We start from the raw sequence: 25,377 nt of genomic DNA, 5'->3' as shown, positions 1-25,377 counted from the left end.
GTCGCTGTTGCTCGCCGGCTCCGTGCGCCCAGGGCGCGTGCGCTCCCCCCCACGAAAAGGAAACCCGGGCCAGGAGGCGAGCGGGCCGGCGGCCGGAGCTCTCCAGCGCCGCGGTCGGAGGGAGCCGGTCGGGCGGCCGGCCTTTTGTCCGGAGCGGGGCCGGCGGCGGAGGCGCCTCGACGCCCGGCGGGGGACCCGGGAAGGCGGCCCGGCGGGGGATCCCCGTGCGCAGACCCGGCGCTGGGAAAAAGGGGGTCTCCCCGGCGCGCATCTGGGCAGCTGTCGTGCGCAAAAACCCCCCTAAAAAAAAACTGGTCGGTGGGGGGGCGATAAAAAAAGACTGGGGGGGAGGCCAGAAAAGCAAGCCTTAAGGTGGACTGGCTCCGAAGGAGGACGGCCTCTTTGGGGGGCTGCGTTTAAGGTGGATCTTTATTTTTCTCAAGGTGGATTGGACGCCCAGGTTGGAATTATTCTTGGCTTTTTGGGGGTAGCCTCTATGGCATCGGCCTGAATTTTATTTTTATTATTATTGTTCCTCGGAGATGGATCCGTAACCCAACGATCGCCTTTCTGTGCTTTCCAGACTCCGGAGAGGGTTTTCTCCGGGGGCGGCGGGAGGGATTCCGCCTGGCTTGGGTTTTGGGGTCCTTTCTCCCTCCCCTCCTGGCAAGGAATGGGGCGAGTTGGCTAGCCGGACCGTGAACCCAGCCTCTTGTCTCCCCCACCCCCCACCCCTTCTCTCTGTGTGACCATGACTAAATCCCGGCCTTTTTGCAGAAAAAGACAGCCGATGGAAGGAGCCGAGCTGGGAATTCAGAGCCAGAAATTTAGCAGCCGAGAATTGGACGGGAGAGAAGGTTTACTTTTTCAACAAGTTTCTAGCTCTTCTTGATCATTCTTGAAAGGAGGGGGGGGGTCGCCTTGGAAAACTTAAGCAGGTTTTTTTGGTTTTTTTTTTGTTTTGGTGTAGGGATCTGGGCAGACGCCTGTGTTTTTTCCCCCCTCCCCTCGTTTTCATCTATACATACCCCCCCTTTTTTTTTTTAATTTGTCGCCAACCCTTTTCAAGAGCCAAAGAAGGACTTAAAAAGACATGGAAACGGTGGGGAAATTTGAATTCAGCCGGAAAGACTTGATCGGCCATGGAGCTTTTGCGGTGGTTTTCAAAGGGAGACACAAAGAGGTAACTGGAAATATATATTTATATATAGAATTTTCCTCCATGTTTTTTTCCCTCCTCTTCCTCCTCCTCCTACAATTGATCCCAGAGCCTTTCTGCCTTCTGTTCTTTATGGGGGGGATGGATGGATTGATGGATATTGAGGTCTCTCTTTTTTTCCTGATCTTTGCACATTGGGGGGAGAAATGTTTTGATTGGGTGTGTTTAGAAAAAGAATATACATTTTCCCCATGAATATTAGGCTAAGTACATTTACTTTTTGAAAGTTCTGTTGATACACATAGAATCATACAGAAGAACTTCAGCCAAAAGCACATTGATTTGAATCACCTGCCCTTGGAAGTCCCGTGGCTTCCCTTAGGGGCAAAAATGTTGTGTATGGGGAGCAACAGAGGAACCTAGCTGCCCCTCTGGAGTTCAAAAGGCTCTTTCTCCCAGGTAAATGCCATTGAAATCCAAAAGGGCTTTCTTCCCAGGAAATGAGGTCAGGATGATGCAAATCCCTTCGGGCGATCTACTCAGGAGTAAATCCCACTGACATCCTGAGACTGCCTGTCCAAGAAAATAGGGTGGGAGATTCTAGTTTGCTGCAAGGTTTTTTTTTTTTTAATTGAGTTTGGGGGTTGGGGGGATGTAATTCTCCAAGTCAAGAGCACTGAAACTTTGGACAGGCAAACAAAACCAGGCCTTGACTCTTCGGGCTGCCCAACTGGGATCTAATGCAGCAGAGAGCCTGCAAACATTGCCATATAGAATTATAAGTATTTATTTAGGGTGTCTCGGAGACCAGAAGGTGAAAATGCAGCTCTTCTGCTGTCGATTTCCACAGAGTTGGAATAGCTTTTGAGTGTCTGGCTTCTTATCCTCAAAGATTAGCCTATGTCTCCTTAGCGTCCTTACGTTGTCATATGTTGATTAAGCAAAAGAGAAGCAATCCATCAGTGGATGTAAAAATGCATATATACTCGTAAAGCTGCAGATCAGTTCCTACCATGGCTTAATGCAGAAGATAATGGCTTTGTACAATTCATTCAAGGGCAAGTCTGAACATGTATTGGGTATGGCTTAAGATGCTGAGCTGCTCTTGTGATCTGAAGCGCTCTGATCCATTCAAGAAACTGTGTATTCCTCTTGTTTATATGTTTCAACTGTGCCTGTACGTTATTTAACTTTCAGAAACCTGAACTGGAGGTCGCGATCAAATGCATTAACAAGAAAAACCTGGCAAAATCCCAAACCCTCTTGGGGAAGGAGATTAAAATACTCAAGGTAAACACACAAACACCAGAAATCCTTGGGCTCTTGCAGCATTTCAACTGAGGGGCCTGTTTGTGTGTGTGTGTGTGTGTGTGCGTGCGTGCTTTTGTGACTTTGTTATGCTTATCTGCCTTTCTCTCTCCTTCTAGGAACTGAAACACGAAAACATTGTGGCCTTGTATGATTTCCAGGTATTACTTTTCATCGAGGTTGACGGGTTGAATGGGGAGGGACAGAGGAGGGGGGCATGAACATAAGATACGCACTTAGATGCAGTGAGAGATTTGTTTGGAAACTTGGCCAAAAAGTCTGCAATGTATCTTGAAAACAGTCTGGGCTGTTAATGTCGGCCAAAAGTCTACGTATGTGGGAGGGTAGATGCTGGAAATAGATAAATGGGATGGCGGAGACGCTTTTGAATTGCTGTGGATTGATAATGGGGTGTATGGTATGTTCCTTATCGATGCCGTTTGGTCACTGTGGCTGTGCTCATTTCACCATCTGTGTTTTTGAGCACTTAATTATATTGTGTTCAGAATTTGTATATATACACACAGAACCGTTGGAGAAAAGCTGCTTCCGTTCCCATTTTTCAACCTGTCAGGTTCCCCTGTACATCCACTTGGCTTTATGCTGGCCAGTCTAGGAAGTTGGCATTCTGTTCAAATAAATACCCCCTCTTTGATGGCTGTTCGTAGGATTCTTTGCGGGGTTGGGGGAGCTTTGGCTTAGTGGGAGAGCATCTTGATATGCGGAGGGTCCCAGGTTCAATCTCTGGCATCTCCAGTTAAGGGACCAGGCAGTAGGTGCAGTCCCTGGCACCTCTATTTGAAAGGCTCCGGTGATATGAAAGACCTCTGCTTGAGACCCTGGAGAGTAGCTACCAGTCTGAGTAGACAGTGTTGACTTTGACACTTCAATGGTTTGACTCGGTAGAAGGGCAGCTTCACGGATAGCTACCAGTCTGAGTAGACAGTGTTGACTTTGACACTTCAATGGTTTGACTCGGTAGAAGGGCAGCTTCACGGATGTTTCGAGACTGAATTGCGTTTTCCTAGAAAGTCAGCACTGAAATCCTAGAGGGGAAGGCATGTGACTCTGTTGCAACCAGAAATAAACAGAATATCCCAGCCAGAAATTCTTAGCTGATATAGAGTGTAAAGCAGCTTAGCAAAACTTGAGAGGGTGACAGTTCTGTTTTGAAGGGTCTCTGTTCTTGTTGCCCTGTCTGTACTTTTCTCGATTGTATCTGAGTTTTACATAATTGAATATTGCACTGTACTTGGCCGTTGGCCCTGTTTTAAACCTCGTATATAAATCTGTTCCTAATGAGGCCCCTCTACATACGTCTCGCCCGCGAAAGCGGATGCTAGAACTAAAAGCTTCCTCTGTCTTTTCGGTGCCGCAAGGCTCCTGGTTAATTTGTGACTGAAATCCCAATTTCAACCCCCCACCCCACATCTCTCCCTCGGTGAAATTTTGATGAGCTGTCCCAGATGGGCCCTGACCTGGATAGCTCAATCTCATCAGATCTCGGAAGCTAAGCAGAGTCAGCCCTGGTTAGTATTTGGATGGGAGACCACGAAAGAATACCAGGGTTGCTATGCAGAGGAAAGCAATGCCAAACCACGTCTGGTAGTCTCTTGCCTTGAAACCCCATAAGGAGTTGCCATAAGCTGGCTGTGACTTGACAGCACTTTACACACACGCACATCCCAGATGGAACTTCTTGTGTTTCTGCAATGAAATCACCAGATAGAGGCGAATCCTCCGGTGTAAGCCCAGCATTAAATTCTAGTTTGGATCATGAGGGCTGACTCACACAAACCGATGCTGAAATACATTGTGTTAGTTAAATTGTGGAACTCCCTGCCCAGGATGTGGTGATGGCGGCCAACTTGGAGGGCTTTAAGAGGGGAGTGGACATGTTCATGGAGGAGAGGAGTATTCATGGCTACTAGTTAAAATGGATACTAGTCATGATGCATACCTATTCTCTCTAGTATCAGAGGAGCATGCTGAATATATTAGGTGCTGTGGAACACAGGCAGGATGGTGCTGCTGCAGTCGTCTTGTTTGGGGGCTTCCTGGAGGCACCTGGCTGGCAGCTGTGTGAACAGGCTGCTGGACTTGATGGGCCTGGGTCTGATCCAGCAGGGCCTTTCTTATGTTCTTATGTAGTCTGTAGGGTGCCCTTGTTTTGTGTTGCTGCAACAGATTTGTGTGTGTGTGTTAAGTGCCGTCAAGTCGCTTCCGACTCATGGCGACCCCATGAATGAAAGTCCTCCAAAATTTCCAATCCTTGACAGCCTTGCTTAGATCTTGCAAACTGAGGGCCGTGGCTTCCTTTATTGAGTCAATCCATCTCTTGTTGGGTCTTCCTCTTTTCCTGCTGCCCTCAACTTTTCCTAGCATGACTGTCTTTTCCAGTGACTCTTGTCGTCTCATGACGTGACCAAAATATGACAGCCTCAATTTAGTCATTTTAGCTTCTAGGGTCAGTTCAGGCTTGATTTGATCTATAATCCACTGATTTGTTTTTTTGGCAGTCCACGGTATCCGTCACACTCTCCTCCAACACCACATTTCAAAGGAATCTATTTTCTTCCTATCAGCTTTCTTCGCTGTCCAGCTTTCACACAGATTTACCCCTCTGGAATAATTTTGCCTTTGATCCCTGTGCCAGTTTTCCACCCCAGAGCCCTTTTTTCCGTTTGGGATTTAGAGCCCTGCCTTGCTTCTGCATCTGCAAGAGGATTTGCAGCCCCAGTCCTTGTTGTCCCTGATCTGGGGCTTGTTGCCCTGTCTGGTGTCACGTGGCCTCCAGGCCTCCTTGTTTGTTGACATTCCTCCCGCGCTCTGCGATTGGTTGAGCGGAGCCGTGGCGCCATTGGTGCAACCAGATCCCCGTCTGTTCGGCGTCGGGTGAGGGCAGTGCCTTCTGGGAGATGTAGTCTCAGCTCCAAGACACGGAGTGGCTTTTGCTTTGGTGCGTCTCGAGCAAAGGACTGTCTTTCCCAGCCTGCCTTTCTGTCTGTCTTTGAAAGAAAGGCTGGATGTTGCATTGGGGGAAGGTTATCTTGGGTCAGATAATCAGGAAGCAAATAGGTTTTGCGCAGTCTCTCGTTTTTAAGGCAGATAGATAGCTTCCCCCCCCCCCCAATGCGTGTTTTTCTGCTTCTCCCTTGGAAATGGAGCAAAAAGCTTATATTGCAAAACTGAAATAAATGTTCTGCCGCACACATGATACGCCAGTATTATTGTATCAATTCCCAACGACAATAACACAGTAGGAGGTTGATAGTTCAAAGCAGTTTGTTTATTAGGCCCAATATACACACATTGTATATATACAATATACACAATATACAATATACACAATTGCCCAAATGCGCAGGACAATTCACACCAACATCAAAGGAGTGCAAGCACGGATATAATCTTTGGTAATGGGAGGTACAAAAGACGAAATGCATGGCGTCAATACATAGAACCAATAATAGATAATTAAGGATTTGAATACCCTATTAGAGATTCGCAGGCTTTACATAGAAATGGTGATCTCATTCTCACTAATGAGCAGTGAAGACCCTCATGGTCAGGTGCTTCTCTATTTGATCCTAAATTGCTGCAGTTCTTATCTTGGACCCTGGCAGCTGCCAAGGCTAACTAAGAGGGTTCCTAGCTGGTTCTTATCTCTGGAAAACCAGCTTATGCAAGCATACTAAGGCCATCTATGGATCCTTTAATTAGCTTCTAACTAAGGCGCAACAGTGGGCCTCTTATACTCACATATGCAAGTGCTTGGTGTAACTACACAAGCCACCTCCAATATGCTGAGTGTGGCATGTTCATGAGTGCAGATATACTTTATTGAGTACAAAGAATATATTTCAAATCAAAGAATACATTTCCAATACATTTGTAGTGAATGAATACATTTCTTCAGTGAAAGAATACATTTTCAATAACATATAATGATTTCAGGCATTACAAACAAGTCTCATGACAGTACTTAGAAAGTCATTGTGCCTTTGGCCCTCTTTTTACCCCTCGGACCGATCAAAAACACAGTTGTGTGTGTGCGTTTTTTCTTTTTGAAAAGGAACTTTGGGATTTGCAGAGCTGCTAGTATTTTCCTTCTGCGTAATTCACTCCTTCCAAACAAACCCGCAGAAAAAAAAAAAAACATCAGACTACAAAAGGCTGAGAATAAAATGAGAGGGGAGGGAAGCCAGTTCACTTCCCAAACATTCTTTTCATTAAAAAAAAAGCATTTAAAAAAAAAGCATTGTCAGTAATGTATAAAGCTTCTGCCGGAGTCTCAATTTGCCAAATCGATGGATCCAGTAACAATCTTTTTTAATACCAAAGCCAAGTAAATGATGTAGATCTGGGCTATCTACAAACTGGAGTCAAATATTCCATCTATGCCTCTGGTTTACACTGTTTTAAATGTACTGGTCTTGGATGGTTCAATTTTTCCATAATTTCCATTCTCCAGTATCTAGAGCATCTGCTGATGTCACGTCTGCGTTTTCACCCAGACGCGTCATCCCTCTCTCCTGCACTGTTCTCCCACTAGGATCTTCATTCCATGTTGGGTTTGGGATAGGGTTGCCAACTCCGCACTGGGAAATTCTTGGAGATTCTAGGGGTGGAGTCTGGGTAAGGAGGCTTTTCAGAAGGGAGGGTCCATGGCTCAGTGGTAGAGCATCTGCTTGGCATGCAGAAAGTCCCAGGTTCAATCCCCGGCATCTTCAGTTAAAGGGACTAGGCGAGTAGGTGATGTGAAAGACCTCCGCCTGAGACCCTGGAGAGCCGCTGCCGGTCTGAGTACACAATGCTGACTTCAATGGACCGAGGGTCTGATTCAGTATAAGGCAGCTTCATGTTTTCATGGAAGGGGGAGACTTCAGCAAGATATAATGCCATAGAGTCCACCCTCCAAAGCAGCCATTTTCTTCAGGGGAACTGATCTTTGTGGTCTGGAGATCAAAGGCAATTCCAAGAGATCTCCAGGCCCCACCTGGAGCTTGGCAACACTGGGGAGTCATATAGAAGGTGGGTCATATCTTTCTAAAATTCTTGTACTCTGTTGTGTCCAACATAGGTTTGCCAACCTCCAGGTACTAGCTGGAGATCTCCTGCTATTACAACTGAAGAGGGACTTGGCAACCCTAGTCCAACAAAATGCTTGCGTGTTAGGGGGTGGCATTAGGGTTGCCAAACTGAAGTCGGCACTAGCTTGCAGAGATCCATTCCCCTAGATAAAATGGCTGCTTTGGAGAACTGTGTGGCATTATACCCTGCTGAGGTTCCTCCCCTCCCCAAACCTTTCCCTTCCCACCCTCCACCCCCAAATCTCCAGGAATTTCCCTACCCAGAGTTGGCAGCCCTACATGGCATGCTCGGTAGGTGGTTACCTTGCCCAAAGTTGCCCCAAATCTGATGCCATCCCAGCAGGCTGCGGTACATGGGTCTGGTGACCTGCATTTTGCTTGCCAGGTAATGCCTTGTTGCTCTTCTTCTGAGGACAGAGCGCTAAATGGGGTCATTGGGTCTGATTCAGATTCAGGCATCTGCTTGGGCATGGCTACATTGCAAACCTCCCATCTGTTTCATGGTTACTGCTTCCTTGCAAGGAATTCCGGGAACTGTAGTTTTGGGAGGAATCCCTGGATTGGAGCAGCCCGCAGCCTCACAGGATGGCAGAATTTCTTGGGCTCTGGCCCGACCGGATGCTTAAACTGGTTGTAAAGTGGGTAGTACGTACAGTGTAATTATGTCATAATCTGTCTCTAGGGGAGGGGTGGGTAGAGAGACCCCTGCTCCGGCTTCATTCTTCTTTTCCCTACAACTGTGCCCCGCCGTCTTGCACAATTAGATCAGCAAAGCTCTCGTTTCCGTCTTTTATTTCTTAAAGAGCAAACTTTGTTTCTCGACATTTTTCTCTCCTCCAACACCGTGGCTGCTTGCCAATACTTGAGATAGTTATTGTTCTGTTGTTTGAAATTTGCTTCCATCTGCCCTTGGCAATTAATGATTCTAAAAATAGGCGGCAGTTAGATTTTTTTTTTTTTCCTGGAACGTTTCTAAATTTGTGTTGTTGTTTTTCTAGGGTTGGTTTTGACATTTCCTTGCCTTGTTTTCCCCGCCTCCTTTTTGTTCGGCGCTGTCTTTGTTGCTTTCTTCCTGCACCAGGAAATTGGTGACAAAACCACAGCGAATGCCGTTACCAAGCAGTGGCACACCAAGATCTTGTGTTGTTTGCACTTGATTTTCGAAAGGGAAGACTTAAAAAAAAAAATACACGCACAAACAAAACAAAAAGCCTGCCAAAAGGTTAGATTTATGATGTAATAAGATTTCAGGAGGAGTAACACCCTAACCCAGCATCCTGTTGAAATGCAGGCATTTGTGTCGTAAGAGAGTATTTCTTCTTCCATCCTAGGGGAAAATGGGTGTTTGTTTTCACACGGGTTTTGTAATACCGGCTTGGGTTGCAGGATAAGCAGCCAAAGATCGCCAGATAAACCTGGTCTGTGTAGGGTTGCTCGGCTTGGAAGCGGGGATCACTTGTGTGCACGGCCACGCCAACGCGATGACATCACTTCGGGTTTACACCTGGAAGCACTGCTTGAGTGGTAAAAGTAGGGTTGACAATCTCCAGGTAGTAGCTAGAGATCTCCTGCTATTACAACTGATATCCAGCCGATAGAGATCAGTTCACCTGGAGAAAAGGGCCGCTTTGGCCATTGGACTCCATGGCATTGATGTCCCTCCCCTCCCCAAACCCCGCCCTCCTCGGGCTCCTCCCCAAAAATCTCCTGCCGGTGGCGAAAAGGGACCTGGCAACGCTAGGTAAAAGGCTCGTTGCAATGTGGCGCTTCCGGGTGTAAACCCTCAGTGGGTGGGAGGGTTGTGGGGAGGGGGCAGCATCCCAGGAGAAAAATTAGAAACAAAACTAAGGCCTCATCTACTTCCAGGACGCTCTTTTTTTAAAAAAAAAAATTTAAATCTATATAACAAACACAAAAAACAAAACAACAAATACAGTAATAATAATAATAAAAATACAAAAACAAAAAAATACAAACGAATATCAATTATATAATCTACTTAGTAAAATCAGAATTACAAAATTCATTATATCTTTTTTACCCACCACCCACCCAAAAAGTGACCCATCACCGGACTTCCGGAGAAGTGTCTAAACAGTTTAAAATTACACTATTGACAGTAAAGTAAAAAAAGTTAAACTTATTTCTATAACTCATTAACTAAAATAGTAAAATCCATTTTTGCCAGTTTATCCCAATATGTGACGGCCTTTGCCCATGTTTTTTTGAATTCTTCCATATCTTTTCCATGTAGGAATTCTGTTAATTTGGCCATCCTCATATACGTCCATAGTTTCTCTCTCCAGTCCCTTATCGAAGGTTTATTTACTTGCTTCCAAACTTTAGCTATCCTGACTTCCAGGAAGTTCTGACCATAGCATATATGTAAAGTGCCGTCAAGTCACAGCCGACTTATGACAACCCCTTATGGGGTTTTCAGGTCAAGAGGTTAACAGAGGTGGTTTGCCATTACCTGCCTCCACATCACAACCCTGGTATTCCTTGGAGGTCTCCCATCCAAATACTTGCCAGGGCTGGCCTTGCTTAGCTTCCAAGTTCTGATGAGATCGGACTAGCTTGGGCCATCCAGGTCAGGGCTCTGGAAAGAAAGAAGAATGAATTGCCAGGAGCTCTGACCATAGAGCTCCTGGCAATTCATTTTTTTTCTTTTTTGCTATCAAGTTTATGGTGACCCCATAGGGTTTTCAAGGTCAGAGATGCTCAGAGGTGGTTTGCCATTGCCTGCCTCCACGTCACAACCCTGGTATTCCTTGGAGGTCTCCCATCCAAATACTTGTCAGGGCTGGCCTTGCTTAGCTTCCAAGTTCTGACGAGATCGGACTAGCTTGGGCCATCCAGGTCAGGGCTCTGGAAAGAAAGAAGAATGAATTGCCAGGAGCTCTGACCATAGAGCTCCTGGCAATTCATTTTTTTCTTTTTTGCAATCAAGTTTATGGTGACCCCGTAGGGTTTTCAAGGTAAGAGATGCTCAGAGATGCTCAGAGGTGGTTTTCCATTGCCTGCCCCCATGTCACGACCCTGGAATTCCTTAGAGGTCTCCCATCAAAATACTTGCCAGGGTCAGGGCGGAGTGTGTGTGACTGGCCCAAGGTCACCCAGCGAGTGGGTATTTGGACCTGTCCTGGTCCAACACCGTCACCATGCTGGCTCTCTCCAGCTACCTAAAAGTGACAAAGGTAGCTCTAGGAACCACCAGAAGCTTTATGGTCAGAACTTTCTGCAAGTAGACAAGGCTTTCTTTTTCTTTTTTCTTCTCAGGTCAACGGGTGGGAGGGTTGTGGGGGGGCGGGCGGCGTCCCAGGAAAAAAAATCAAAAACAAATATAAGGCTTGAGTGGTCTGTGGAGGACATTGATTCACTCGCCCCTGAAAATAAGCCCTCTTGCTTGAAATGCTTTGAAGGGCAATCCGAGGCCTTGTCTCTGCAAAGCCTTGCTAATTCCAGCTTGGGAAATTCCTGGCAATTTGGGGACAGTGCCTGGAGGAGGGCAGAATTTGGGGAGGGGAGGGAGTTCAGCAGGGATGTGATGTTGTAGAGTCCACCCTCCAAAGCAGCCGTTTCTGCAGGGGACCTGATCTCTGTAGTCTAGAGAACAGCAACAATTCCAGGAGATCACCAGGTCCCACTTGGAGGGTCGTAAGCCTAGCTGGCTCTTTTCATTTTTAAGACTTTGAGAGGAGGGAATGAGATCTGATTGTTGACCGATGGAAGGAAGTTGTGTCGAAAACCAAGAGAGCTTTTTAAAGGCTTCAGCCTCTAGCAAATGTTGAAAGCAGGATGCGGTGAGTTAATCACAGAGGGTAAGCATATCTTTCTAGTTGCCAAAGTCTGACCCATCATCCAATCCAAGTGGCCAGATTTTTGGGAAACGGTTTCAACGCGCGAGTCAATACTGCCAGTGTGGTGTATCAGACTGTGTCAGACTGTGATCTGGAAGACTTGTGTTCAAATCCCCAATCTCCTGTGACCTTGCTGGCAGTCACATTCGCTCGGTGTAACCTACCTCGCAGGATACTTGTGAAGATAAAAATGCGGAAGGGAAAACCCTGTCCTACCCTGATGTCCTTGAAGGAGGGGTGGGAGAAAGATATAGTAGATAGAAAAACCTGGTCTGCCTAAGTTGAACACATGAACACATGAAGTTGCCTTATGCTGAATCAGACCCTTGGTCCATCAAAGTCAGTATTGTCTACTCAGACCGGCAGCAGCTCTCCAGGGTCTCAGGCAGATGTCTTTCACATCACCTACTTGCCTAGTCCCTTTAGCTGGAGATGCCGGGAATTGAACCTGGGACCTTCTACATGTCAAACAGATGCTCTATCACTGATATCTCTCATGCTTTCTCCCTACACCGTCCTAGCCTTTGACTTTTGTACCTGCCGCTGCTCCTTTCTCTCTGTCCCCCTTTCCTGTCCTTGTATCTTCTTGTGTGTGTGAGAGAGAGAGGTTCCTCCCACCCTAATCTGATCTCGATCGTTTTATGATAGCTGCACTGATTGTCAACCTTCTACAGTGGACGTTTTCACGCCGAGCAGTTTTAACTAACATTTTGTAAGGATGGTCGATTGGCTAGGGGGTAGATTGCTGGTGAAACCCAGTTCTTAGAATTAAGATGTCTTCAACTTTGTGTTACCAATGGATTCTGGAAATTGTGGGGTCGGGGATGGGGGAGCCGCCCCACCCCTTCTCCTTTCCTTCTGAAGTTCTAAACAAAAGCAGCTGTGGTCTAGAACGGCCTCTCAAAAGCATTGAAAATAGATGTCCCAGTTCCTGTTTCGTTATATATTATTGAACAGAGCTAATGGGGTCAGCGTGAAGCAAAAGGCTGCATGAGATTGTCCCCGATGAAGGATGGGGAGGAATCTGTTATTTTTAGAACCAGAAAGATGATATTTGAAGCAGGCTCCCAGATAGGTGTGAGCTATTCAGGGTAAATCTCAGTCTATGTGTGAGAGTGTGCGTAGGAGACCATTTATTTGGGCAAAAGCCAGTGCATCCTCTGTCGGTACATGACACTTAACGTCACAGATGGCCCCCAAGGCAGTTTGATTTGGGGCCCCTGGCTGTTGTGCCAAACTTTGATCGAGACATGGTGAAAGTTTGCAGATACTTCTTGTACAGAAAAGATAATTTGTCTTAAGAGTGAATTCATGCTTAAAGTTATGGCACTTGCTGTCATGGGAAGTGGCAAGGGCTACTGTTTTGCATGGCTTTTTAAAAGGGGACTAGGTAAATCCATGCTGCCTAGGTCTATCCGTGGTGGCAAAAAGCAGTGTACCTTTAAATTCCAGTTGCTGGACGGGGCAAGTGGGGGAGTATTACTTCGCTTGCTTGCTTATTTATTTAGAACATTATTATCCTGCTGTGCCTCCAGTGAGCTCAGAGCTGTGACTAAGAGTCTCCTTTCTGTCATTTTACCCTCACAACAACCCTGCGAGGTAGGTTAGACTGAGAGAGAGAGAGTGACTGGCTGAAGGTCATCCAGCAAAGCAGAGTGGAGACTGGAACCTGGGGCTCGCAGGCAGTATTTTAACACTCTAACCACTCCAGTATGCTGGTTCTCCTGGGAAGCTTGTGGGCTTGCTGGGTGTCTTTTGGTGACTTCTGGCGGAAATAGTATGTTGGACTAGAGGGATTTTTTTTTGGTCCCATCCAAAAGGATTTTCTTGCATTAAATTTTTGTATGGGATGCCCCATTTTGCCTGAACGCCTGTATTACAAACTTGTAAAGCTTAGCTTTCTAGGTGACCCTGGTTTTCTTACATCGTCCCAGTTTAGGGGGCAACATATGTTTCTGGGTTATGAGCTGTTGCGCTGATTTTGCCCATTTCTGACCTAATTCATCAGACTGTTTGAATTCAGTTTCTTAGGAAGAGCATATGCTCTCCCTAAGCCAGCGTGGTGTAGGAGAGCCAGAGCGGTGTAGTGGTTAAGAGCGGCGGTTAAGAGCTGCGGACTCTAATCTGGAGAACCGGGTTGGTTTCCCCACTCCTCCACATGAAGCCTGCAGGGTGACCTTTGGCCAGTCACGGTTCTCTCCGAACTCTCCCAGCCCCACCTACCTCACAAGGTGTCTTGTTATGGGGAGAGGAAGGGAAGGAGATTGTAAGCCGGTTTGATTCTCCTTAAAATGCAAGACAAGTTCTGACGACACAAACTAACCCGAGTCAAAACCGAACTGTGGTTTCGCGTTACGTTGGGGGCCGGCTTTTCGTATGTGCGTTCCCCTCCCTCGTGCTGTTTTTGATCCTTTCTCGGACCTTCTCCTCCGATGATGTTTGCTTTTTGCAATGTCCTTGGCCCATTCCTTCTGGTCACAACGCAGCCCTTTGGGATCCGGGACGGTGTCGGCTGGCGTCCTGGTACCTGCCGGAAGGCCCTGCTTGCTGGGTGGGTGCACGTGTCTTCGTGTGACTTCAAATCCTGCAAACGGCGAGCCTCCTTAGCCTGTGAAGGACTACCTTTCTGAGACCAGAGGGCTTCCTGGCCTCTAGAGAAGGCCCTGGGGAATACAACGACTCCCACTTGCGGCTGTTTTGAGTGAGAATATTCACCTATCGGCAGAGGGCGGGGCCGTTTGGCCATTTTTTGGCAGTGACGGTCCCTCTTACTCAGATGTTGACGTTTTTGACGGGTCTCGTGTTTTCCCTCCCCGTCACCTGATTGTACCTCCGAGCAGCGGTGGTGAAAAGAGGCAGCTTTCCAGATTCTCAAACTTCCTTCTGGAAACCGGCGTCCGGCTTACTCAGCGTCCTTAAGGGATGTTTCCCAAGAGTAACCGGAGACCGGCATGTGGTTTTGTTTTTGAATGCTGCAGCGGGGTCTCGGGTTACTGCAGCCGTGTTGTTCCCAGGGCCGCCGTTTTTTCCCTGGGCTCTGTCAGCGTTTCCATTATGAAAATCCCCCCTTCAGGAGCGATTTTTACGAGCGGGTTTGTAAAATGCTTTTCCGCTGTCTGGCCGAAAGCTGGCTTTGCTTGGGTTTCCAGGGGTGACATTTGCCCACAGTGTAAAGTTTCAAGCTTGGCGCTTGGAAAATGCTAGAAAGGTGTAAGGGAGACCCAGCCTCACAGATGGGAACATTTTCCTATCATAGGAACAGTTGGGGGGTTACCGCACTTTGTATTCCCAGCAATGTATTAAGAGTTTGAAAATGTTATAAAACACATCGCTTTAAAAGGGTTTTTGGATACCATGGCTTATAAATGGTTGGAAGACGTCTTCACAGCTAAAGGGGCCAAACAAAGTGCGAACAGTATTTATTATAACGTTTTCATAATCTTAATACATCGGTGGGAATACATAGAAAGTGCGAACAGTATTTTTTATAACATTTTCAAACTCTTAATACATCGCTGGGAATACAAGTGCGGTAACAGCCTTGGTTGCAAGGCAAGAGACTAACAGAGGTGGTGTGCCATTGCCTTCCTCTGCCTAGCAACCCTGCTATTCCTTGGTGGTCTCCCATCCAAGTCCCAACCAAGGCCGGCCCTGCTTAGGTTCTGAGATCTAATGAAATTGGGCTAGCCTGGGCCATCCAGATCACGGTAGAAGAAGAAGAGTTGGTTTTTTATATGCCGACTTTCTCTACCACTTAAGGAAGAATCAAACCAGCTTACAACCACCTTCCCTTCCCCTCCCCACAACAGACACCCTGTGAGGTAGGTGGGGCTGAGAGAGCTCGAAGAGAGCTGTGACTAGCCCAAGGTCACCCAGCTGGCTTCATGTGTTGGAGTGGGGAAACAAATCCAGTTCACCAGATTAGAGTCTGCCACTAATGTGGAGGAGTGGGGAATCAAACCCAGTTCTTCAGATCAGAGTCCATCACTCCAAACCACCGCTCTTTAACCACTACGCCACACTAGTCCATGGGATCTTTACTTGAGAGCTGCTGTAGAACCGTCCAAGCCTAGATTAATGTAATCCAAGCGAGAGACAGCGTGGTTTTGTGGTTAGAGTGCTGGACTAGGATCTGGGTTTGAATCCCCACTCTTCTATGGAAGATTGCTGGGTGACCTGGAACCAGTCATTCTCTGTCTCTCTGTCCTACTGCACAGGATTGTTGTATGGACAAATGGGAGGATGTGGTAAACCACTTCTGGGTTTCCCATTGGCGAGGAAGGGCGAGGCGGGGCGTAAATGAAGTAAATAAGGAGACAGCTCTGTGCCCCAAGTGAGCATACAGCTAAATTTAGGCACTTGAGGAGACAAACAGGGAGAGGGAAGAATAACAGCGAAGGACATGTATAATTCATGACTCATCTGAAAATTTAATAATTATACCGATGTGATTAGGTAACCTGTGATTTCTACTCTGGTTTCAAAGACAAAAGCCATTTCAATGTGTTTAATTAGGATCAGCCCACAATGTAGAAACGTTGAGTTCTCTAGACATCTTCATCAGGCTGAATGGTTTTTGGGGAGGGGGTAAGATTGTCTCTTCCCTGTATAGAGTGCCTGCGGATTTGAATAGATGGTTGCGTTGAGCAGAGTTAGGATCAAGTTGCGTCTTTAGCCTTTTGTGAACGAGAAGGGGAAATGTCAGGCTTCAACTGGAAATGTAAACCCGTAGAGAAATCCTTATTGCTTTGCTAGGTTGCCCAGTCTGCTTAGCCTAGTACAGATAGGTTCTTCCCGTTGGGTAGGTTCTGGATGTGAAACGGATGCCCAGATAGGGTTGCCAACCTCCAGGTGGTTATGCCAATAACTCACTCTACTGTAAATAGTAATGATGCAAATAAAACAGTAGTAGGCAAAACTGAATGAGACAATAGGCAATGGATAGCAGGCAGCAAAACAGCCAAGGCTGTAACTATATTACAAATAAATTAATATACAATGAAGCTAAGCAACAAGGGTTACAAAGCAAGGAAATAGCAACGTCAAGAAGGTGGTGGCTGGAGATCTCCCGCTCTTACAACTGATTGCCAGCCAATAGCGATCAGTTCACCTGGAGAAAATGGCCGCTTGGGCAATTGGAGGCTATGGCATTGAAGCCCCTCCCCTCCCCAAACTCCGCCCTCCTCAGGCTCTACCCCCAAAATCACCTGGAGATCACCCAACCTGGAGCTGGCAACCCTATGCCCAGATTACAGCAGCCGTGGCTGTTCAGAATATCGACATTTCTGGGACCTGACCTTCCAGTCGCTTTACAATTTAAAATATGGGGGCTTCCATGCTCGCCTTTTCCCTTTGTTCTTTGTTTGCTGCTGGCAATCCTGGCGAAGTTCACCCCAAATCATCATATTCCTAAAATCTGCCTGCTGCTATGCTGGTTTGTTCAAGTGCAAAATCCCTACCCCCCCCCCACCTCAGGTTTCCATCCCATTTGCAGTGTGTTTTTGGGGCTGGCTGATGAGGGTATGTTAAGCTTCATTATTGTCAATTTCAATCTTCAGTGCCTTCCGTTTTTGTCAGTTTCATTCTTTTTCTTTGCCTTTTTTTTTTTTTTTTTAAAGAAAGGTATTTTTGTACTTCCCCTGCTTAAAATAGAATATCCACACACCTCTCCTCGGTGCAGAAATGTTCCTGGAGCGCATTCAAAAATCATCCCATCCCATCCTGAGCCCTTCTTCCGTGGTCAGGCAGGAAACACGGGCAAAATGAATACGGCCAGTAGGATGGGAGGCCTTTGCAAAGAGCACCCGCTGGACTGGCTAGCCGATAAATCAATCAAATGGAGTGTGTGTGCATGAATCAATTTAGGGGAAATTGGGCATGGAGCCCTACGACCATTTGAAATGCCTCCTTTGCGAGTGGGCTTGAAAATACGCAAACGGGCTGAGCGGCTCCGGTGAAAACAGAGTCGTGGGAAAAATACTCTGCCTTTTTTGCTGTCCTCTGGAAGCATCCAAGGCTTTCAGTTGTTGGTGTAATTGGCTACTATTAATTTGCTGGCACCTAAGCTTTCATCATTCTTCTCTTCTCCATTTTATCTTCACACTAACCCTGTGAGGTTTTCAGGGTGGAGCCTGAGGAGGGCAGGGTTTGGGGAGGGGAGGGACTTCAATGCCATGGTTTCTGAACTGAGCCTAAGCCTGTGGGGAAATGCTAAGTTCTGGGCATGGAAATGTTAGTGGAGTAGTGTGGTTAATTCAGACTACAAACTAGGTCTTTTTTGGTTCTTGTAGGTTATCCGGGCTGTGTAACCGTGGTCTTGGTATTTTCTTTCCTGACGTTTCGCCAGCAACTGTGGCAGGCATCTTCAGAGTAGTAACACTGAAGGACAGTGTCTCTCAGTGTCAAGTGTGTAGGAAGATATAGTCAGAAAGGGGTTGGGTTTGAGCTGAGTCATTGTCCTGCAAAAGTAATGTGCTAGTCATTGTCCTGTAAGTATCAAGATAATGTGCTAATGACGGTGTGGTATGTTAATATGGAACCATTGTATCCTGAAGTGATCTGTTAATGTGTGAAGTCCAAAGCTAATCTCCATGGCTATTGTTGACTATAGTCTTTGTTAGTCTGGAGGTTTTTTAGGACAGGAAGCCAAGCCTTATTCATTCTTAAACTCTCTTCTTTTCTGTTAAAGTTGTGCTGATGTTTATGAATTTCAATGGCTTCTCTGTGCAATCTGACAAAATAGTTGGTAGAATTGTCCAGTCTTTCGGTGTCTTGGAATAAGACCCTGTGTCCTGTTTTTTTTACTGGGGAATTTTGGGTCTCTGTCTGTGCATTGTATATTGCTTGAGTATAGGGTTGTGAGGTCCCTCTTCGCCACAGGCGGGAGGTTTTTGGGGTAGAGCCTGTCAACCATCGCTTAAGCTTCTTTCCACACATCTTGACATGGTTTCTGAACTGAGCCTAAGTTGGCAACCCTACTTGAGTAGATGGAAGGTTAATGTATGGGCCAGGAATGCTTTGCCAGTCTAAGTTGGGTTACCAGGTCCCTCTTCGCCACTGGGAGGAGGTTTTTGGGGTGGAGCCTGAAGAGGGCGGGATTTGGGGAGGGGAAGGACTTCAATGCCATAGAGTCCAATTGCCAAAGCCGTCATTTTCTCCAGGGGAACTGATTTCTATTGGCTGGAGATCAGTTGTAATAGCAGGAGATCTCCAGCTAGTACCTGGAGGTTGGCAACCCTAGTCTAAGCTAGTCTTTTCCAAACAAGCAAGGTCCTTGAATCCTGTTCTAAAAAATATATTTTCCTTTCTTTGCCTTGTATAAGCTTGCTTTTGACCTTGCTTCAGAATTCATAGTTGTATAAAAGTGCATATGTTTTCTTTCCCTTTTTCATTAGTGCAGAAGCATAAATCTTCTTGCTTTTAATAGAACCATTTCTTATTTTTTTTAAAAAGCCACAGCAACCTCAGTTTGCATTTCCCTCTGGTTTCCTAACAAGCATGGCGTTTTGAAGAGGGAGCAGACGCAAAGCTGGCTGCGTTTATTGAATGGCATGGGACGCTTTTGCCTTCCCTGCACCGCGCGGCCGGTGAGTTAGCATCAGGACAGGCAGCAGAATTAGGTCATCGGCGCTAGCAGCCTACTGATCGACCAGACGTTAAATATCACTTGCCGTCGTCGATGTGGGATGCTGAATTGAAAGCCTCCGGGGATCCAATTAGCAAAGCATCTTACAACTCCCAAAAAAGGAAGGCCTGTGCAAATCCACCTTGGTCTCTCTCAGCAGGGCCAAGATGCTGACGTGCCGGGAGAGGCGTAACACCCTGTTTACTCTTGCAGCTGTTCAGAAGCAAGGCCCTCTCTAGATTTGCAAAGACTATGGCGGGTGGAGAACAGGAAAACGGGGGTCAGGTCAAAAAGTCATAGATGAGCGTGGAGGTTGGTTTTTCAAGGCAGCATAGTAGAGTGGTTAGTGTTAGACTAGGCCCTAGGAGTCCCACCTTAGCCTATCCTGTTTACCTGAAAGGAAGACTTTCCCCCTACACCCTGGAGTAGTGTTAAGAAAAATGGGGTTGGGGGTCATCTTAAATTTACATACAGGTTGCAAGAAAGTACAGTAATAAAAAGCCTTTGGTGTATCATTTTTTAAAAGGGGTGCAGTAGAAAAGAGGAGGAGTCCAGTAGCACCTTAAAGACTCACAAAATTTCTGGCAGGGCGTGAGCTTTTGTGAGCCACAGCTCACTTCTTCTGTGGCTCGCGAAAGCTCATACCCTGCCAGAAATTTTGTTAAGTCTTTGAAGTGCTACTGGATTCCTGCTCTTTTGTACTGCTAGTGACAGACTAACATGGCCCCCCCATCGTGATCTAAAAGGGGTGCGTTCAGGTTTGTCTTCCTTGTGTGTCAATACAGTACCCCACGGGGTTGTTGGTAGGATAAAATGGGGGAGAAGACAGCCTCCTTGAGGTCTTTAGAAGTAGGGTCGGATAGAAACACAGTGGATTTTTATCAAGGCAGGGGGTTGGACTAGATGACTCTTGCAGTCCCTTCCAGCTCTGTCTTTTCTATGTTTCCTTGCCTCTCATTAATATTCATCGGCTTCAAGTCGGAGACATCACCTGTTTTACAGGTGTGTGTTTTCTGGGTGACCCGGCACCCAGCCCATAGCACCTATCTGGCCTGTAGGTATCACTAGATCAGCGATTCTCTTAAGTGTGACAAGGCATTGCTTGCAAAGGGGCCTCTGGAGCCGAAATTAGAGAGGCCATTAGAGAGACTCTGTGAGAGCATCACTTTTGCTTGCAGAAGGCCGCTGGTTCAAACCCTGGCATCTCCAGTTAACAGATCTCAGGGCGCAGATGGTGGGGGAAGACCTTTCTCTGAGATAGTTGACAACTGGAGTGGACAATATTAAGTGAAATGGACCGTTTTTTCCCAAGGGAAGAGCCATGGCTTAGTGGCCTAGATTTTATGCAGAAGGTCCCCAATCCCTGGCATCTCCAGGGATTTCAGAATATCTGTGGTGGCACCATGGCTGGGAAAGTCCGACCCTGCCTGGGATTTTGGAGGGCTGCTGCCATTCACAGTGAACCACAATGGGGGGAGGGGCCGTGGCACAGCAGTAGAGCATCTGCTTGGCATGCAGAAGGTCCCAGGTTCAATCCTTGGCATCTCCAGTTAAAGGGACTAGGCAAGTAGGTGATGTGAAATACCTTTCTCTGCTTGAGACCCTGGAGAGCCACTGCCGGTCTTAGACAATGCTGACTTCAGTGGACCAAGGGTATGATTCAGTAAAAGGCAGCTTCATGGGTTCATTTGTTCATCCTGGGCTAGATGGATCAATGGTATTACTCTGTATAAGGCAGTGTTCCACAACAGTGTTGTGGCCTGCGTCAACCTAAATCCAGTGCGACTGGCACAGTTGGTTGAGAGGACATCATGGGAAATAACTGCTGTTGCGCCCGCGGACATGGTACTTCCTTACAGATGTGCTAAAATGGCGTGGGACCGTTGCAATTGTGAATGGCTCCCCTGTGGATTTTTGTTGTTCTGCGTTTCATTCCTAGTTGCCTGGGGCCATTCCATAGTCATGCATATATCCGCCCGCCTGTCTGGTTTGGTAGCATTTTTACCCCCCATTTGTGTGGGTGGGTGATTGCCGGAATGAGGCATTAGGAATCAGGATGGAAGCAATCATCTTGTGAAGAGGAAGCTGGAAATGTGGCTCCAGAATTGGGGGGAAAGCCAGTTGGATCACTTTCCCCTCCATTTAGGGAGGGGCCGTGGCTCAATGGTAGAGCATCTGCTTGGCATGCAGGAGGTCCCAGGTACAATCCCCGGCATCTCCAGTTCAAGGGGCTGGGCAAGTAGGTGATGTGAAAGACCCCTGCCTGAGACCCTAGAGAGCCACTGCCGGTCAGAGTAGACAGTATTGACTTTGATGGACCAAGGGTCTGATACACATGAACACATGAAGCTGTCTTATACTGAATCAGACCCTTGGTCCATCAGCGTATTGTCTACTCAGACCGGCAGCGGCTCTCCAGGGTCTCAGGCAGAGGTCTTTCACATCACCTACTTGCCTAGTCCCTTTCACTGGAGATGCCGAGGATTTAACCTGGGATCTTCTTCATGCCAAGCAGAGGCTCTACTGCTGAGCCACAGCCCCTCCCCAGCTGTGACATAGCAAGTGGGCATCCTTGTGTGTTCTTGTTGTCGCCGGTGGAAGGTTGTTTGTCCTGCAGAAGGTCCCAGGTTCAAACCCCAGCATCGTCAGTTAAAAGTGTCAAGTAGCCCAAGCTTGCCCAATGTTGTCCGATCTTGGAAGCTAAGCACGGTTGGTCCTCCTTAGTACCTCGTTGATTCTCATTAGTTGGATGGGTGACCACTAAAGAAGCCCAGGGTTGTGACGCAGAGGCAGGCAATGGCAAACCACCCCTGAATACGTCTTGCCTTGAAAACCCCACGGGGTCACCGTAAGGCAGCTGTGAATTGACGGTTAAAAAAAGTAAGTCATGTGAAAGCCCTGAGACCCTGGAGGGATGCTGCCAGTCAGAGTAGACATTAGTGATCTTTGTAGAAAGCATCTTCATGTGTTCATATATATGTGACTGGGGGCTGGTATGATTTGGACCTATCAAGCTACAGAGGGGGGAAAGTCTTATTACCGTTCCCTAAATAATTTCCCCCATCAAAAATTCAGATTTTTCAGTAGGGGGGCCCCGGGAGATCTCTTAGAATTGCAACTGACCTCCAACTGATTTCCAGACCACAGAGATTAATTCCCTTGGAGGAAACAGCTGCTTCCGAGGGTGAACTCTTTGGCATTGTATTCCACTGACGTTTCTCCCCAAACCCTGCCCTCCCTAGGCTCCGCCGCCCAAACCTTCAGGAATTTCCCAACCCGGAGTCAGCATCCCTAGTTGAGTTAGGCCAGCGGGTGAAATCCATGGCCTTCAGGTGTTCAAAATAGGCCATGTAGTTTTTATTAACATAGGACTCTCTTGCATACTACAAAAAAGGCTTTCTTCCTCTGAACATGGGGAGATGTGCTTATGTATTGATGGTGATGCTACAGGTTCCTATACCAGGTCCCCAAATAAGTCATAGTCTTATGAGCTGGCCATAATTGTAAACATGCGACTCTTAATTGGCCAGCAGGATCGGCTGATGTAATGACCCTCTGGTGTCTGCCATCTATGCGGCATTTGGCCGTAGGTTGCAATTCTATGCATACTTCTTTGGGAGTAAGTCCTGTTGAATTCGGTGGAATTACTTCTGAGTCACAGATTCTTGGAGAGCGTTCTCACCCCACATCAGGCCACAATGCAAGTTACCTTTCCTCCTGGGCTTCATGGATTTAATTAGGTGCCTGCTCAGGTCGGCTGGTCGCCAACTTCTCTGGATACCACTTAGGGGCTTTAGCAAACTGAGGATGTTCTCTGAGCAACCCCCTCCCCAACTAGGGTTGTCAACCTCCAGGTGGTGGCTGGAGATCTCCCACTATTACAACTGATCTCCAGCCGGCAGAGGTCCGTTCCCCTGCAGAAAATGGCCGCTTTGGCGATTGGACTCTATGGCATTGAAGTCCATCCCCTCTCCAGACCCCGCCCTCCTTAGGCTCCACCCCCAAAATCTCCCGCCGGTGGCGAAGAGGGACCTGGCAACCCTATATATTTTATGTGTTTTGTAATGCTATTCAAAGAGGTTGCGTAGCAAGGTTTTGAAAAAAATTATTTACGAGAGTCACAAACTCCTGTTGCCCAAAGGCTGTTTTCCTTCCTGAAGAAGCCCCCTTGAAATATTGCAGAAAAATTGCATGTTGGCGTAACAAAAGGGACTTTTTTCCTGGCCGGCAGCAGCTGTAAGAGCTACAGACAGTCTGGCTGGGCGTCTGGTTGAACGCTGAACTGGGGGGGTGGGGACTGTTGGAGCATGTGCCGGCAAGCTGTCGGCGCCCTGCGTCGAGTCGATGAACGTTCTGCCGCCGGAGTAAAACCTCACAATGTCATCTTGCTCCGCTTGACTTTGCACCCTCTCTAGTTAGGTAAAAGCCTGCAGAGCGAAATGATCCGCTTGTGTTCTGAAAAAATCGAAAGCCGTTAAAATTCAGCTGTGCCTACAGGACAAAGCTGTATCCCTTTCACGCTCATCAAATGGCCATAGGTTCCCCCTTCCCCCCCCCAAAAAAAAGGATTGTGGGACTTGTAGTTTGGTCAGGATGCTGAGGCTTTTCTCCTGGGGTGCAGACAGGTGTGCCTAACTGGAGCATAATGTGGAAACCTTCCTGTTGTTTTGGTCAGGCGTACCATGTTCTGTCCCAGACAGAGCCTGCAGGAAACCGGTTTGGTGTGCTGGCAGCAGAAGCTGACTGTGCATAGCACTGATTGGCCCAAACCTGTGGTGTGGCTAACCCTCCTCCTGGAAGTGGCTTTTCAGCACTTTTGGTTTACCTGAAACATGGAAGGGGATGGGGGCAGACTACCACATCAGCGTTCTGTGTGCTTGCCGATGCCTCTTAATTGGGTGAGAAGGCGGTGAGGCTTACCAAGCTCTAGCTGCGGGGGGTGGGGGAATATCCTTCACACCCCTCTCTGCAAATGGTAGCTCCTTGGGTTGAGTTGGTAGGAAAACATATTGGTAGATATCGATATATAAATAGATATATTGCTTGGAGATAGAGATTATACGTTGCAACGTGAAAAAAAAGCAATGGAATTTTGTTGTTGCAAAATTAATACATGCAATTTTGATTCATCTGCCTCGTGCGCCCCCCAGGTCTTTTTTTTTTTTTTAATGCTATGAATTTCATGCTCCCGAACCCTGGAGTTCTACTGATTCTGCATTCCCTTCACCTCTGAAATGACTATGAACATTCAGTGGCTAGCACTTCCCCCTTGGAGACTGGAAACACCTGTGGACATTTTTGTGACATCGGGGGTTACTGCACTTGTATTCCCAGCGATGTATTAAGAGTTTGAAAATGTTCTATAAATTCTGTTCACACTTTCTATGTATTCCCACCGATGTATTAAGAGTTTGAAAACGTTATAAAAAATACTGTTTGCACTTTGTTTGGCCCCTTTAGCTGTGAAGACGTTTTCCAACCATTTATAAGCTGTGGTATCCAAAAACCCTTTTAAAGCGATGTTTTTTATAACATTTTCAAACTTTTAATACATCACTGGGAATACAAAGTGCGGAAACCCCCATTGGCGTATCTTGGCCAGTGTTTCAGGCAAATGGTGGTGAGGGGATAGGGGGCAGATGGCCATTGATTTTAGACTTATCTATAGTATCTTTTTAACATCCCCTAAAAGATGTCTGTTTGGATGTTTCTCGAACTGGGGGGTTTGCCTAGCTAGATGGAGTTGGGAGAGCATGCCGAGGTCGGTAATATACAGGATATCCAGTTGGGGATTTGTGCCAGGATTTGGTGATGCAAACCTGTAAACTTCTGCGCTCGTAAAGAACCTGAGCTGCGTGCCGTCAATATAACCATCTGTTTATTAGCGTGTAGCGTGGGATTTGACAATTCGCACGCAGGCTGGAATAGAGCGGCCAACCCAAAGCCACGCTGGTTGCTAACCTCATGCAGCTACCTGCAGGTAGTGTATTTTGATAGGGATGAGATACTTTACTCTGAACGACTGTGCTGATATAGTGTTCTGCATAAAATTAATATCCCCGCCTTTAAATCAACCGAGGCTAGGGTTGCCATCACTGTCTTGGGAAATTCCTGGAAATTTGGGGGTGGAGCCTGGGGAGGGCGAGGTTTGGGGAGGGGGCTCAGTGGAGTATGGTGCCATAGAGCCCACCCGCCAAAGCAGTCATTTTCTCCAGGGGAACTATTCCCTTTTGTCTGAAGGTCAGCTGTAATTCTGGGCGATCTCCAGGCCCCAGCTGGAGGCTGGCAACCCTAACTGAGTCACCTATAGATTTGTATTTAAAAACTGATTTG

General features: G+C 47.1%; 1 protein-coding gene across 2 annotated transcripts in view; it reads left to right on the top strand.

The window, feature by feature from the left end:
* Positions 1–1,042: 1,042 nt before the first annotated feature.
* The window catches only part of ULK1 (unc-51 like autophagy activating kinase 1), a 107,728-nt gene continuing 83,393 nt past the window's right edge, over positions 1,043–25,377 (top strand). For both annotated transcript variants that reach the window (XM_056859320.1, XM_056859319.1), the window contains exons 1-3: positions 1,043–1,183; positions 2,357–2,449; positions 2,587–2,628. In XM_056859320.1, coding sequence (XP_056715298.1) covers positions 1,094–1,183; positions 2,357–2,449; positions 2,587–2,628 — 225 coding nt within the window. In that variant the 5' untranslated portion in view covers positions 1,043–1,093. The remainder of the gene's footprint in view (positions 1,184–2,356; positions 2,450–2,586; positions 2,629–25,377) is intronic.

The sequence above is a fragment of the Euleptes europaea genome, chromosome 13 (assembly GCF_029931775.1).
Source record: "Euleptes europaea isolate rEulEur1 chromosome 13, rEulEur1.hap1, whole genome shotgun sequence".
Taxonomy (NCBI): Eukaryota; Metazoa; Chordata; class Lepidosauria; order Squamata; family Sphaerodactylidae; genus Euleptes; species Euleptes europaea.
This window is presented reverse-complemented; position numbering and strand designations above follow the sequence as displayed.